General features: G+C 41.9%; 1 protein-coding gene and 1 pseudogene across 1 annotated transcript in view; both read right to left on the bottom strand.

Moving 5' to 3' along the window:
- Window positions 1-14,303, bottom strand: part of JHY (junctional cadherin complex regulator) — a 51,171-nt gene that overhangs the window by 20,236 nt on the left and 16,632 nt on the right. The window contains exon 3 of the mRNA XM_003796796.2: window positions 296-409. Within this exon, the coding sequence (XP_003796844.1) occupies window positions 296-409 (114 nt within the window). The remainder of the gene's footprint in view (window positions 1-295; window positions 410-14,303) is intronic.
- Window positions 8,036-9,438, bottom strand: LOC111727483 (annotated as a pseudogene).

Here is a 14,303-nt window from a genome sequence, read left to right on the forward strand (position 1 = left end):
TATGACTTTTTCCTGCATTTTCCCTCATCCGTTCCCTCTGTGAGGGATTTTAACTTTATATGTTTAAGGCAAGATATGATTTTCTTCTATGTGACAGAACCTTTGGAAGAAGAGGTAGGACTGGTTAGCTGACCTTCTTCCCCTGGGCAGAAGCCAGTCTCACTCATAGGAAGGTGGGTCTCTACTCTCAGGCATAAAAATGAACCCTTAAGTGATAAGAACTCGGTCCCCCAAGCATCACTTGTATCCAGCAGTATCACTGGAAACACACTTAAAATGCAATCTAGCAGGTAACCTTTAGCTGCTGTGCTCTTTGATGCCATTTGTCTTCAGGATCGATGGCAGCATTTTCAATCTCGTTGGCATTCTGAATGGGCGTCTGGTCAGTTACTCTGATGGGGTAGGAGATCTGGGTGGGTAAAACACATACAGCATGTTAAGTGAATTCATCTGATAGTCATAAAGCCATGCCACTCAGATCCGTGCACTCTAGACAGAGGCCCTGCAGGGCTGGGTTTTAGTTGAATTTTCAGTTAATTTCAAGGGTTCATCTCGTCAGTCCTCAAGGACCTGGATTGTTCCCAAGGAAAATGGGAACGAGCAAACAGTTAAAACCCTGCACAGTGGTTAAAGTAATAATAAAAATAATAAAATAAGCTGGAAACACAGCTTCAGAGAAGTAAGAAAGGAGGACCACTCCAAATGTTTTCTCTTGCAGGCCTGAAGGGAGAAGCAGGACTTTGAGGTCAAACTACTTAGTTTAAATACTCAATACATACTCAGGGGTCTTGATTTTAGAATAGGTACATAAACCAGATGGTGCAAGTAATGTTTGATCACGCCAATAGAAATGCCACAAAATAGCACTATACTCCAAGATGATGACAACAACAACAGAAATCACAATATTTATTAGACACTTGATGCTCATGGCATGCTGGTAGCAGTCCTCAGCTCCTAGTGTATAATTTACCAGTTAATCTTCACAATAGCCTTCTGAAGTATGTATGTATTATTATCCCCTTTTTGCAAATGAGATAATGAAGGTACAGAGAGGTTAAGTAATTTGCTTTGGACCATCAGCTACTAAGTGGAAGAGCCAGTCTCATTCCAGAACCTGCACATTTAACAATTCTGCTATGCTAATTCACTTACTCCAAATATCATTCTGGATCTGCGGAGTTTGTAGTTTGATACTCGGTAAATTTAAATGATGTAGAGCAATGCTTCTTCCTTTTAGCTAGATATTAGGAAAACCTAGAAAGCTTTTAAAAAATACTGACGTGCCCCTTTTTTCAGGTGGCCAGAAAGACGGTGGACATTCAGACTGGGTGAGCCTACCAAAAGCAGCCAGTCATCTTTCACTATCTCCACCACATCCACAAACACAATCGCCTTGAGAAGTGCCACAAGAACATGTCTGTGAGCCTGTCCCCTGCTTTAGGGATGTCCCGATTGAAAAGATAGAAAAACTAGCCAGGCATTATAGCAGATGCCTGTAGTCCCAGCTAGTCAGGAGGCTGACACAGGAGAATCACTTGAACCCAGGAGTCTGAGGTTTCTGTGAGCTGATGCCACAGCACTCTAGCCTGGGGCAACAAAGCGGGATTCTGCCTCAATACACACATACATACATGCACACATACATAAAAGATAACATACATAAAAAGATAGCATCTCATGCTTCCTTTCCCAGAGAGCATAGAAGGTACAGTATTTCCCTCTACTGGCTGTGTTGGTGGAACTCAGAGGCTGAATCATGCCTGTGAGAGTCTCTGGGCCAGTAAAGCATACTTCTACATTATCTCTTTGAAAGTGGAATGGGACGCAACCTCTGCCAGCTATTTTTTTTTTTTTTGTGAACTATTCTATTAATACCAATCAAATTGAGAAAATGATCAAATGAAATTGCATTTTGAGCATCATAAGCTGTGTAATGTCTATTCTGTTAAATTGGGGCCTATAATTGCTTCTCTACTGAAAAGATACAACAAAGACAGCAATCATGGCATGTCATTATCCCAGACTAGAAAACCGGCCTTTGCAGGGAGGACTTCAAAGGCTTGTGGTTCTCGAATTGCATTTGGCTGCTATTGTTGAAGCGCAGGCAATCTTGATTAGGTGTTTACACTGAGGTAAGGCGCAGAGCAGAGAGTCTGAGTGCCTGGGTCTAGAGCCATTAAAAAATTGTACATTATGTTCCTTGCTTTGAAGTGAGGGTTTGTAGGTAGGAAAGCAACTCAGATTGAGTACAGCTGAGCTAGATTGGGCTGCTACTTCTCTCTCAAAGAAGCTCATCAGGTTCTTAGAGAATCAGACAGCACCAAAAAAAAAAAAAAAAAAGAAGTTGATGCTTTACTGAGAGCTATATGTGAATTAGTGGATCTGCGTTGATACACAGTGAAACGTGGGTAAATAAGCATGTGGCCACTAAGTTCTGCTATCCCTGGAGGTTTTGCCTCTTTTCTTTTATATTCTGTTTTTACTACTGACCTTATGTTTAAATGTTGTGGGGAGTCCCGTATTAATTTATTAGGTCTTTTGTTTCTCTTCTTTGATGGCACGTTCTCTTAGCACATACCCGAATTAAATAGGCCAAAGAGTTTGATTGATGAATGTAGTGTGTGCTTACCCGTCATGCCAACACATCTGTTCTTTAGTCTCTCTCTTCTAGGCACAATCAGTGGATTTGGTGAGCATTTCTTTATTAACGTGGGTTTATTAATGAGTGATGTGAGGCCTTTATCTCCCCATCCTACTTCTAAAAGGTGTGGCTGTGTTGCTTTATGCCTGCTCAGGTCAGCACGTGTATTTCTACGTGGGCTGCAAAAGAGGCTGAGGCTTCACAATCCACGTAGTCGGCCGTTGTCAGTCTGCAGCACTGATACTTAGCACAGCTGTTTTAATTATCCAAAGGTGTGTATGATTCAGCTATTTACAGACTAAACACAGGAAATATTGGCCACTTTCCCAGTCCTGTAGAACATGTCATGTACATGTTCAATAAGAATTTGATGACACTGAAGCCTGTGAATTTTCTATAATCGTTTTCAGTGTAAGATACATGAGGTTTAAAAACCTGCCAACTAGTTGTCAGTCACCTACTTAAAAATCCTTCCATGCTTTGCCGCTGCCCTCAGTTGTCAGAGGCCTTCAAGCCCTGGGCTTCTGTCCCCTGCTCCTGTGGCTCCCTCCCCTCCTCCTGGTTCTCCTTTCAGTTTGCTGATGGAACACGGGCTGGAGATTTCCCTTCCCTTCACTTATTCTGACCCATCCTCGTTCCCTGTTCCAGCATTGGCTGAAATATAACTTCCTCCAGGAAGCCATCCCTGATACCAAGGGCTGCCCCTGAGCTCCTGGCCTCAGTACATTGTACTTCCCTTCCCTTCTGTAACAAGTAGCATCCTGGTGATTGTTTTCCCCTCTGGACTGTAAGTTCCAGGATGGCAGGAGAAAGGAGGGAGTGCAGAATGGCCGTGTTGTACCAGCTCGGGGTGCTACCGGCCTGTGCTAGGCAGTAGCTCAAAACATGGATGAATGAAAAGATCAGTCCATGTTGCTCGCAGAACTTCACATTTATATCAGAATGCCTATAAGCTACTTGCTTATCCACTTAGATTTGTGTTTTATATTAAAGCCAACTAGCCAACTATCAACAAAATTAGGTGAAAACAGGGCCTCACCTTCCATCCCCTTCCCTCCCCCACCAGCCCTTTAGCCCCCGAGGTGAGTGGGCTGTGACTGCTCCTCCCCCTTCCAGGTATCTGCTGTCCCCAAATATCTGCCTGGTATACCTCCCACTCACCTCCTTTATATCCTTCTCAGGGAGCCCCTGCCCCGTGGCCTATTGGAAACTGTAATTTCCCACCACTTGGGCGATCCTCACCAGTTCTGCTCTGTTTCCTGTCTCTCCTTCCCTCCTGACCCATAGCACCTGCCACGTCCTAATACACTAATTTATCTATTTTGTCTATTGTCCATCTCCAAGTCAGCTTCAAGAGGGCTGGGATTTTTGTCCGTTTTCTTCAGTGATGTATCCCAAGCACCTGTGACCATGCCTGACTCCTGATAAGCTCTCACTAAATACATGATAATGAGTGAAGTAACTGGCCATTTTCAAGTACGTGAAAGCGAGTTTTAGGAATACCTCGTGTCACTTACAGGAAGGTTGATTATGCAGCAATATGAACTCTCTATAACAAACTAAAAACATGTGTGACTTCTGAACAGTCACAGTAGAGATTTAAAAAAAAAATCATTGGCCACAAAGCTCACATACATTATACTCAGATTACTGCATTACTAAAATTTGATGACTCTGTATCAATTACAAGAAGGGCTCAACTCTTCGGCACAGAGGTTATAAAACCTAAGCATGTATCGGAATCTCTCTGAAGGCTTGTTAAAACAGACTGCTGGGCCTCACCCCAGATTTTCTGATTCAGGAGGTCTGGGAGGGGTGTAAGAATTTGCACTTGTATTAAGTTCCCAGGTGAGGTTGTTCCCCTGGTCTGGGGAACACATTCTGAGAGCTTCTGCTTTAAAATAATGTATACAGCAGCCTACCTGAAAGGCACTTGCCAGTTCCTCTGGCCTAATTACCCACACTCTCAGCCTCACAATCCAGCCATCTTCAACTACAGCACTATCTACCTTCTCCCTAACTCACTCACTGGATTGAGTGACACTTTCCAGTCCTTCTTGAACATCTCATACCTGAGGCCACAGCTGACTGCTCAGAGCTGGTAGCTCTCTCTAGTATGCCTCGGTGCTTCTGCTAGTTGCCTTGTATGTTTACCATGAATCCTTTACATTTGTTCCCGAACCTGTTTATTCCTGTTGTGCATGTTATTAAAATCACAAAATCTACTCAAAGATTAGGTCATCTGGAGAAATCTGAGAGATGCAACTAGAGAGCGGAAAACTAAGTTATATGATTTAGAATGACTTAATAAAAGCAAATGGCAAAATAACAGGTGGGAGGGGGGACTGTAAAGGATTAGAGGAAATGTTCACAAAAACCTAGAGATTATGTTCCAAGATGGCTTCTAAAGGCTTTTTAAGTTTTCACTTTGCTTTCAAGAAATTAAAACCGCGTATCATAGATGCTCTCAGACTGATGCAGTGTGAAACTCCAGTCCACAGGATGCTCCCTGACAAAGAGACCTTGGTCCCTCAGCAAAAAAACACGGTGAATCAATTAATGTACATTTATACACTTTCAGTGAAAGTCAAATAGTTATGGCACGTAGTTATTGTTTTTCACATCTGCTACGTAATGTTTGTTCATATTTATAGGCTACATATGACATTTTGTTGTATGCGTAGAATGTGTACTTATCAAATCAGGGTATGTGGGGGTATCCAGCAACTTGAGTATTTGTCATATCTATGTGCTGAGAACATTTCCAGTCCTCTGTTCTAGCTACTTTGAAATACACAACACACTGTTGTTAACTGCAGTCACCCTCCTCTGCTAGTGGACACTAGAACTTACTCCTTCTGTCTAACCGTATGTTTGTATCCATTAACTGACCTCTCTTCTCCCCCCTCCAAACCCCTTTCCAGCTTCTGGTAACTATCATTCTGTTCTCTACTTCCATGAGATCTTTGATTTAATTGGCCAACTACCAGTTCCTGCCTAGAAGCATCAAGGTTCCTGCCCCAGTGACAGTTTTCTACATGACTTTTTACCATTGCACAGCTCCCTCTGCCTGTAATGCCTTTCTGACTCACCTCCACCAGTTAGCGTCTACTTCTTCAAAGAATCAGTGTGGGCTGAGCGTGGTGGCTACACCTGTAATCCGACCACTCTGGGAGGCTGAAGAGGGAGGGTCACAGGAGCTCAGGAGTTCGAGACCAGCCTGAGCAAAGTGAGACCTTGTCTCTACCAAAAAAAGAAAAATTAACTGGGCATGGGTGGCATGTGCCTGTGGTCCCAGCTACTCGGGAGGCTGAAGCAGGAGGATCACTTGAACCCAGGAGTTTTAGGTTGCTGTGAGCTAGGCTGAGGCCATGGCACTCTACCTAGGGTGACAGAGTGAGATGTTCTCTCAAAAAAAGAGAAAAAAATCAGTTTGATGATTTCCTCTTCTGTGAAGCCCTCTCTCATTTCCCTGGACAGACTTAGGTACTTTTTCTTCTGGGTTCCTTTGGGACTTTATCCATACGAGTATAGCAGTTTTCACTTGGTACTATTTACATGTCTGCCTCTTATTCTCTATAACATGAGAGAGTTATAAGCCATAAGCAGCTTGTGTTCAGATGCACTGACAGAGACATGAAATGACCACAGACTCACAGCAGTCTGGGTCATTTAAGAGGCACAGACTCATTCACATCACCACAGCTTTGGTCTTTACTACAGAATGGAGCACCATACCCTGTATACGATATCGCAGAGTTATCAGTTACCCTAGATAGATTTTTTTGAAAGCTATCCTTAAAAACATTTAATTATGTTAAATTTCGGGGTTTCCAAAGGGCATGCTTTATTCATGTGGAAAGTAGTTTTTTATGGATCCCTCTTCAATAATGTTGAGTTAATGAAGTATCCACTTTACAGATCATACAGATTGGTAGTTTAAGCAACTAAATGCTGGATAGTGCGGGTAAGAAAGATGCCTTAAGAAATGTCTTATATTGAAAAATCATAAGGTTCAATTGAAATCTACTGTCCAAAGTAAGTGCTCTTGCCATAGTGGTGCAGGGAAGAATAAGAAAATGTATCAATCAATGTACATCTCCAGAGTTCTTATTCTATAGGGATAGGTGGAATTCAAAAAGGACCACCATGGGCGGTGCCTGTGGCTCAAAGGAATAGAGTGCTGGCCCCATATGCCAAAGGTGGTGGGTTCAAACCGAGCCCCGGCCAAAAACTGCGAAAAAAAAAAAGGACCACCAAACTGGAAGTTTGTAAAAAAGAGTACTAGGTTTCTAACTAAATATAACAACAAAAAGATGACCATGATTTAAATAAGGGAAAGCTTAATATTATAGACAACCCTAAGTTTCACTAAATTTAAAACTATGGAAAAGAGTAATTTGTCACTTAGGTAGTAACCTTATCCACTAGGAGACTGACTGTATATTCAAACCAAACATTCACTAGTAAATATGACTTACATTTATATAGGGATATATGATTATAAAAAGCTTTCATATATGGTATGTCAGTTGATTATCCCAATAATCTTGAATCTGTGGAATAAGGTCAATATTTGTAACCTTCCTTTGATGAGTAAAAATAAGGCTCAGCAAGATTTTGTGATTTGCTAGAGTAATAAATGGCTCCAGCAATAATGGGGCTCAATGGGCCTTTTGACTTCAAATACCAGTGTTTAAGTCAATAGCACAAGTTTGGATTCGTCCCTTATTTTATTTTTTATTCATTTCTTGTATTTTATTTCTCATAAATAATGGCTAAGAAAAGAAAAAAAGTCATTGTAGCAACCTACTATTTTTAAGTCAGCAAATGTAATTTAAATGCTAACCGACTCCCTCCATAAAACAGGAAACCCTCCCAGGGCGATAATGGGCACTTATGTAAGTTTCCCAAACCCAATGAAACTAGTAATTTTTATTACCTATCAAACATAGAAAAAAATTAAGGAATTTTATTATTATTCCTCTATAGCTGAAAAATTCTACAGACAACAAATTTTCTCTATGCACATGATCCTCTCACTCACACCAGAATAAGCTACTAAGACACCTACAATTATGATTTGCAAACTGGAGCCTGGCTACCAGGGAGTATAACTGCCAATATGACTGCCCACCCTGCTTGCCCTCTTTTCAGGCCAATAACAGAGGTAAGCATGGTTGTTATTCTACGTGCTCAAGTCTGGCTCCTTAAATCTAGACTTTCCTAGCTTTTCAGTCTTTTTGGTAGCAATACATTTCAACAAATTAATACTTCCACTTGTGTTAATGCGGCACTCAGATCTGGTAGCACCTACATATGTTTCTGGATTGCAGTAAACAGCAATATATCTCCCCAAATTGCTGAATGTTCCCAATGGCGTCCTGCTCCCTAATCTATTTTCTGCATTTTCTCATCCCTATTCTTTCCTGTATATTCTTCTAGTTGAAGAAGGCACTTGGCCCAGCAGTGGGAACAAAGCTCTGCATCCAAGACATGTGAGGGGGCAGGTGATTTGTCTTTGTAAGCCACCACAATTAAGCCACAATGAACTGATATTCAGCCACACAGTCCAGCAGACCTGTATATTTTAAGGTTTCATGTTGAGCCACTTTCAAGGGCTCACACTCCACTGACATCTTTCAGAATATGTTGGACACTTTCGATGTAACCAGATTCAAGATTTTCATCTCTCCCTCTTAAATTTCCCTGGGGTGAAGGTGAAAAGTATGTTATCCAAGTCTTTGTGGGACCATCTCTCTTGTAAAAATATATATTTTGTAGTTTATTTTCTACTTTCACAGAATTAAGAGCCTCCTTAAAATTTTTAACACATGACCATAAACATGAAAGTCTAGATTACAGGATTCCTTGGAATACTGTTAAGCAGAGCAATGGGTATTTACTAGATTCTGAACAGAGTGTTTAGCAAAAACCTAGAATTCTGTTTTCAGGTGACCTTTTTCATAGTCAAGGAAAACAAGCAATTCTAACATTACATCTATAGCTTATAAAACAAATGCATTTTCTGTGTCCTTTAGTTGAATTATTTGATCTCTGTCCTTCAATTTCATCTGTAAAATGGGGATAACAGTATTTATGCTTCATGGGCCTGTCATGTGGGTTAAGTTAGTTAGTTAACACACATTAAATTCTATTTAATGCTAATTACTCTTACATTATTTGAAAGTAATTCTTCACCAGTAAGTTTTTTAAAAACCTCATTCTTCTGACACAGTGCTCTATATTCTAGAAAACAGTGACTATACAGAACTAGAATTCAGTTACTTGAAGTATATTCTCTAAAGCCATCTTCTCCCAATTTCAGAATCACTCACCGTTTCCACCTCTCCAAATAGAAAGTCTGTTGTTTTCTCATGGTCTGCTTAAGGATTTGGGTTACGCCTGGTATCACATTCCTTTGCAAAGGGATTTTCAAAGGAATTGAAGGATCACTTGCATTTGGTTTAACACTTTCCTCTGGATTGAAGATAGGAAACCAATTGGTGGAACTCTGCTCCTCTTCTTGCTTTGGGGGTTTTCGCTTACACACAGGTCCACAGAGTAAAGCAACTTCTCTGAGCAATGATTCTGGGGTATGCACAAGGCCTCTGAATGACAAGACAGACTGTACGACATGAGACTATTTTTCTTGGTCCACTTTTTCATATGGGTTCACTTTTTTCTTCCGGCCACATAAATAACAGAGTAGCGAAACCCACAAGGGCAACAGGTTTCACGGGAAACCCCTTTGAACTTCGGAGGGGCCTGCAAATGGTCTGAAACGCCTTCATCTTCAGATTTGTTTTCACTTCTCTCTAGTCTATTTGCAATGTCGACGGCCTTTTTAATTTTTGTAAACTTGAAGTCAGGTTTCTGGAGGGTCACGTCACTTGTCCAAGTCAGAGCTGGGAAGCGGTGGCCAGCAGGACAAGCGATCCACAGAAAGCCAAGCCCGCCGGGCGGGGACCGGGCTGTTGTGACCCTTCGGGCGGGAGTCTGCATTAGGGGAAGGGTGGTTTCAATGGAAGCCCAGGCTACGGCAGGAGTCGGTACTTCGGAAGCCACCACGCTTCACTTCGCTTCATTCCGGGGGTCAAACCCCCTCTCGGGAGCCGTACGCTCGTCCTCCCGCGCTTTGGGCGTAAGTCAGGCCCGGCGTGACTGGGCGGCCCCAGCATGCACCGCGCGCCCACGATGCCCCAGGCTCTCGTCAGCCTCCGTGAGGCGCCTCAGGTGAGCCATCCCTCCCCTCCTCCTTTATTTTATCTTGGAACAAAGACCACGTATTTAAAAATTACCTTTCTATCCCCCTGGGAGGCCGAGGAGGTGTATTGCCGGAACTGACAGGGTCGAGACCTGCCTGAGCCAGAGCGAGACCCCGTCTCTAAAAATTAGCCGGGGCCTTGTGGTCCCAGGTGCTCGGGAGGCTGAGGCAAGAGGATTGCTTGAGCCCAAGAGTTGGAGGTTGCTGTGAGCTGTGACGCTACAGCACTCTACTGAGGGCGACAAAGTGAGACTCTGTCTCAAAAACAAACAAACAAACAAAACCTTACACTTCTCTGTCAACCACGTAGCTAATAATTACGGTAAGCCAAGCTCTTGGAATTCAGAGATAAACAGCCACACCACTTTGAAGAGCTCACAGTCATGTGTCACGTAAAGATAAACAGACACAACAAAACAGGGAGTGTGGTCTTCTGTGTTCTGTGGTAGGTGTTCAGGTATGGGGGAGGAGTGGGAGGGAGATACTCAGAAAATTTTCATAAAGGCAGAGACATTTCTCAAAAGGAGGTAAAGTTTTCCCAAGCAGACAAATGAGGAAGGAGTAGCTCATCCATCTGCCTAACAGAGAAAGGCCCAGCGGAAATGCTGGGTTTGGGCCCAAGGAATTCCTGCGTATGGCTGCAGGATAGGGTGCAGTGAGGGACTAATCCAGGATTTTGTCTTGAAGATAACAGGAAGACACACTAGATGGCATACAGATATGATCACTTGGGTATCCATGAAGATCACAGTGAAGGCAGTGGAGAAAACAGAATTGAGGAAGGTAAGTGTTGAAAGAATAATGCTGTGGTATTTTATTTCAAAAACCAAAGTACCAAATATGTGATTCCAAATTATAAGTTCTTTGTCATGAAGTGTAAATATTTGAAACAGCAGTTGAAGCTGATGTAATTGTTCAATTGCCAACTAGTTGAATATAAGATTGTAAGGTTCTGTAATGCATGGGGCAGTGTCTGCTTGATTGGGGACCCTCAAGGAACAGCACGCAGATGTGAAGCGTGCCTGGGAAGACCCCCTTTGAGAGTTTCATGGAGTGGGCTACAAGGGCATATAGGTGGTGTTATTCTTTTGGCTACACTTTGTTCTTATTCTATCTTAATTATACCTCTTTCATTTTGAGGCATTATAACCTAAAATGAGAGAAGGCAGGCCAGGTGTGGTGACTCACACCTATAATCCTAGCACTCTGGGACACTGAGGCAGGTAGATTGAGCTCAGGAGTTGGAGACCAGCCTGAGCAGGAGTGAGACCCAGCTCTACTAAAAATAAAAAAACTACATGGGCAAAGTGGCTCACACTTGTAGTCACAGCTATTTGGGAGGCTGAGGCAAGAGGATTGTTCAAGCTCAAGAGTCTGAGGTTCCTGTGTGCTATGATGCCACAGCATGCCACCCAGAGTGACAGAGTGAGACTCTGTTTCAAAAAAGGAGAGAAAGCTGGTTAGAAGGGCCGATTCCCTGGATGGATTCTTTTCTTTTCCCGTGGCTTACAGAAAGTCTTGTGGTAATAATAGGCTTTTACCGAGTGTCTTCCACATGTTAGGAGCTTTGCATAAATTCTTCAGATAACCCTCCAAGGCAGAAATTGACCCCATATATAGCTGAGGAAAATAAAGTTCAGAGTCATTTGCTCAAATAGGTAATACCAAGAAGCTAGGATTTAATCCATAATTGTCTGACTCTCAAACCTTTTTTTTTTTTTTTTTCTCCCACAATATTTTGTTGCACCCTATGCAAGAATGCTGCTATCCAGGCTGGGGCAAACCAGATCTCTCCCCCAGATCCTACATGTTTTTCTGTTTCTCTTGTCCATTCACACCTCAACTCAGATGGTGTCTCCTCAGAGCACCTGGCTAAACATCCTAGTTTACTTATTAAAGTCTTCGGTTTATTAAATAAAGGAGGATATACCCCTGCAAAAAAAAAAAAAAGTAAGTAAATAAAGGAAAAAAGTTATACTCCTGAATTATTTCATTAAAGTTTGTTCAGTCTCCTGTGGGGTGTTTAGCAGAAGCTGAAATTGTTTTGTTACATGTTTCTGGCCTTTGTCATATGATTGGAATGTAAACTCCTTGAAGAGAGGAGCTCTGGGGTCCTATTTGGTGTTATATTCCTAGCACTGAGTACCTAGCATGTATTTGGTGCTCAGTAAATATCTGTGGGCTGACTGACCTGCTGTCTTAGCAACAACCACAAAGGTGTATTAATCTGAAGAGTAAATCGTGAATTCTACCTGTGGCTTTATGTTGTCTTGAAGGCTATAGGCGATTGAGTAAGCTTTCCATATTCACATTTGTAAACTATCTGTCATTTCTTTCAAAGACATTATAAGGGAAGATCTGAACAACATGTATAAAGCACTCATAGCTCTTTTCAGAACCTACACTAAATCACCTTCATCAGTCTTCAAAGTAACATTAGAATCAAGATAGAGAGATAGTTCATTTTTCAAAACACAGTTTCCTCTAATGTGGATCATAAATTGACTCAAACTGTAATGAGTTTCAGACAAATACTTTGGGCTACTGAATAAATCATGAGTAACAGTAAGCACTGAATAGGCACCAGCAAAGTTACAGCCTGATCCTAATATCCAGGTGCCCTCTAGTGTGTGTTGGTTTTTACATCAGTTCCTTCCTTTGAACATCGTATGATTAAGATGCTATCATGTATTCAAAGGTAATTTTTCCAGTGTATTCTAATGTACAATCAACAGATCTATGCAAAATGGCAAAAAGATTGTGAAACAACTAAATTAAAAAATCAGTGATTCAGCTGGGTGTGGGTTGGCTCATGCCTGTAATCCTAGCACTCTGGGAGGCCACGTTGGGGGGAGGAGAGGGGATTGCTTGAACTCAAGAATTCCAGACCAGCTTGAGTGAGAGTGAGACCCTGTCTCTACTAAAAATAGAAAAACTAGCCAGGTGTCATGGCTGGCACCTGTAGTCCCAGGTACTTAGGAGGCTGAGGCAGGAGGATTGTTAGAGCCCAAGAGTTTGAGCTTCTTGTGAGCTATGATGATCCCTCGGCACTCTACCAGGGAGACAGAAAAAAAAAAGAATGAAAGAAATGCACATACTCTGAGTCCTACCCAAATCTACTAGCTTGGGAACTGTATTTTAATAAGATTCTGAGGTGGTTCATAAAGATTTTAAATTTTGAGAAGCAAAAGATTAGCGGTTCTCAAAGTGCCAGTCTAGTAGTCACAGTAGCATCACCTGGAACCATGCAGGAAATTCAGATACTTGGGGCCCACCCCACACAGGCTGAATCAGAAATTTGGGGGGTTAGTTCTCAGAATCTAGTTTAACAAGTCCTCCTGATGATTCTGATGTTTGCGAACTTCTGTTTTAGACCAGTAATTCTCAAACTTGGCTAAACATTAGAATCACCTAAGGGAGTGCGGAAAATCGCCATGTTTAGAGTGCAGCCCAGATGAACTGAATTAGAATTTTAGTGGTTCAGCCAAGGAATCAATATTTTTTCAAATTCTGCAAATGATTCCAATGTGAAACCAAGGCTGAGAACCACTGCTGTAGTCTGGAACAATGATTTTCAACCCTGGCTTCACATTAGAATTACCTTCCTCACATTGGAAGAACAAAGAATACTAATGATTCTAATGATTCACATTAGAATCAGAGCTCAAAACAACAACAACAAAGAAACCCACAAAACTCATGCTCAGGCTCTCACCTAGAGAGTTAAATGGGTCCGGATAGAGCCAAGAATAATTTTTCAAAATTAGCTTCTCAGGTGATTCTAATATGAGTCGCTCTAGAAATGCCATTTCCCCTACACAAACTTCAAGTCATACTAAAGAGACTTGAAGGAGGTGATGGAAGAGATATACATATTTACTGAGTCCTCACAGTGTGTTAAGCTAGTTACTGTGAAGATTAAAAGTAAGTACAAACCATAGTTCCTGTCCTGAGGGAACATAAAATCAGTGTGGGCAGAACAGACATGCATAGATGAATAATGATTTTTTTAAAACCCACATCGTTTCATGCTACTGACTATATTTCACTAAAATAAGTTACACAAACATATCATTATGTTACTATTAGGTCAAACTCATTTTGTTTCTTTTTAAAAGAATAGAAAGCCAGGCATAGCAGCATGTGACAGCCCAATTACTCAGGAAGCTAAGGCAGGAAGATGGCTAGAATGTGGGAGTTTGAGACCATCCTATTCAATGACTGGACCTATATATATAGCCCCTGCACTCCAGCCTGTGCAACATAGCAGGACTTGTCTGTTAAAAAAGAAAAAAGAATTGGCTCGGCGCCTGTGGCTCAAGTGGCTAAGACACCAGCCATGTACAACCAAGGTGGCGGGTTCGAATCCAGCCCAGGCCCGACAAACAACAA

This window comes from Otolemur garnettii, unplaced genomic scaffold (assembly GCF_000181295.1).
Source record: "Otolemur garnettii isolate 467f Iridium unplaced genomic scaffold, OtoGar3 scaffold00108, whole genome shotgun sequence".
Lineage (NCBI taxonomy): Eukaryota > Metazoa > Chordata > Mammalia > Primates > Galagidae > Otolemur > Otolemur garnettii.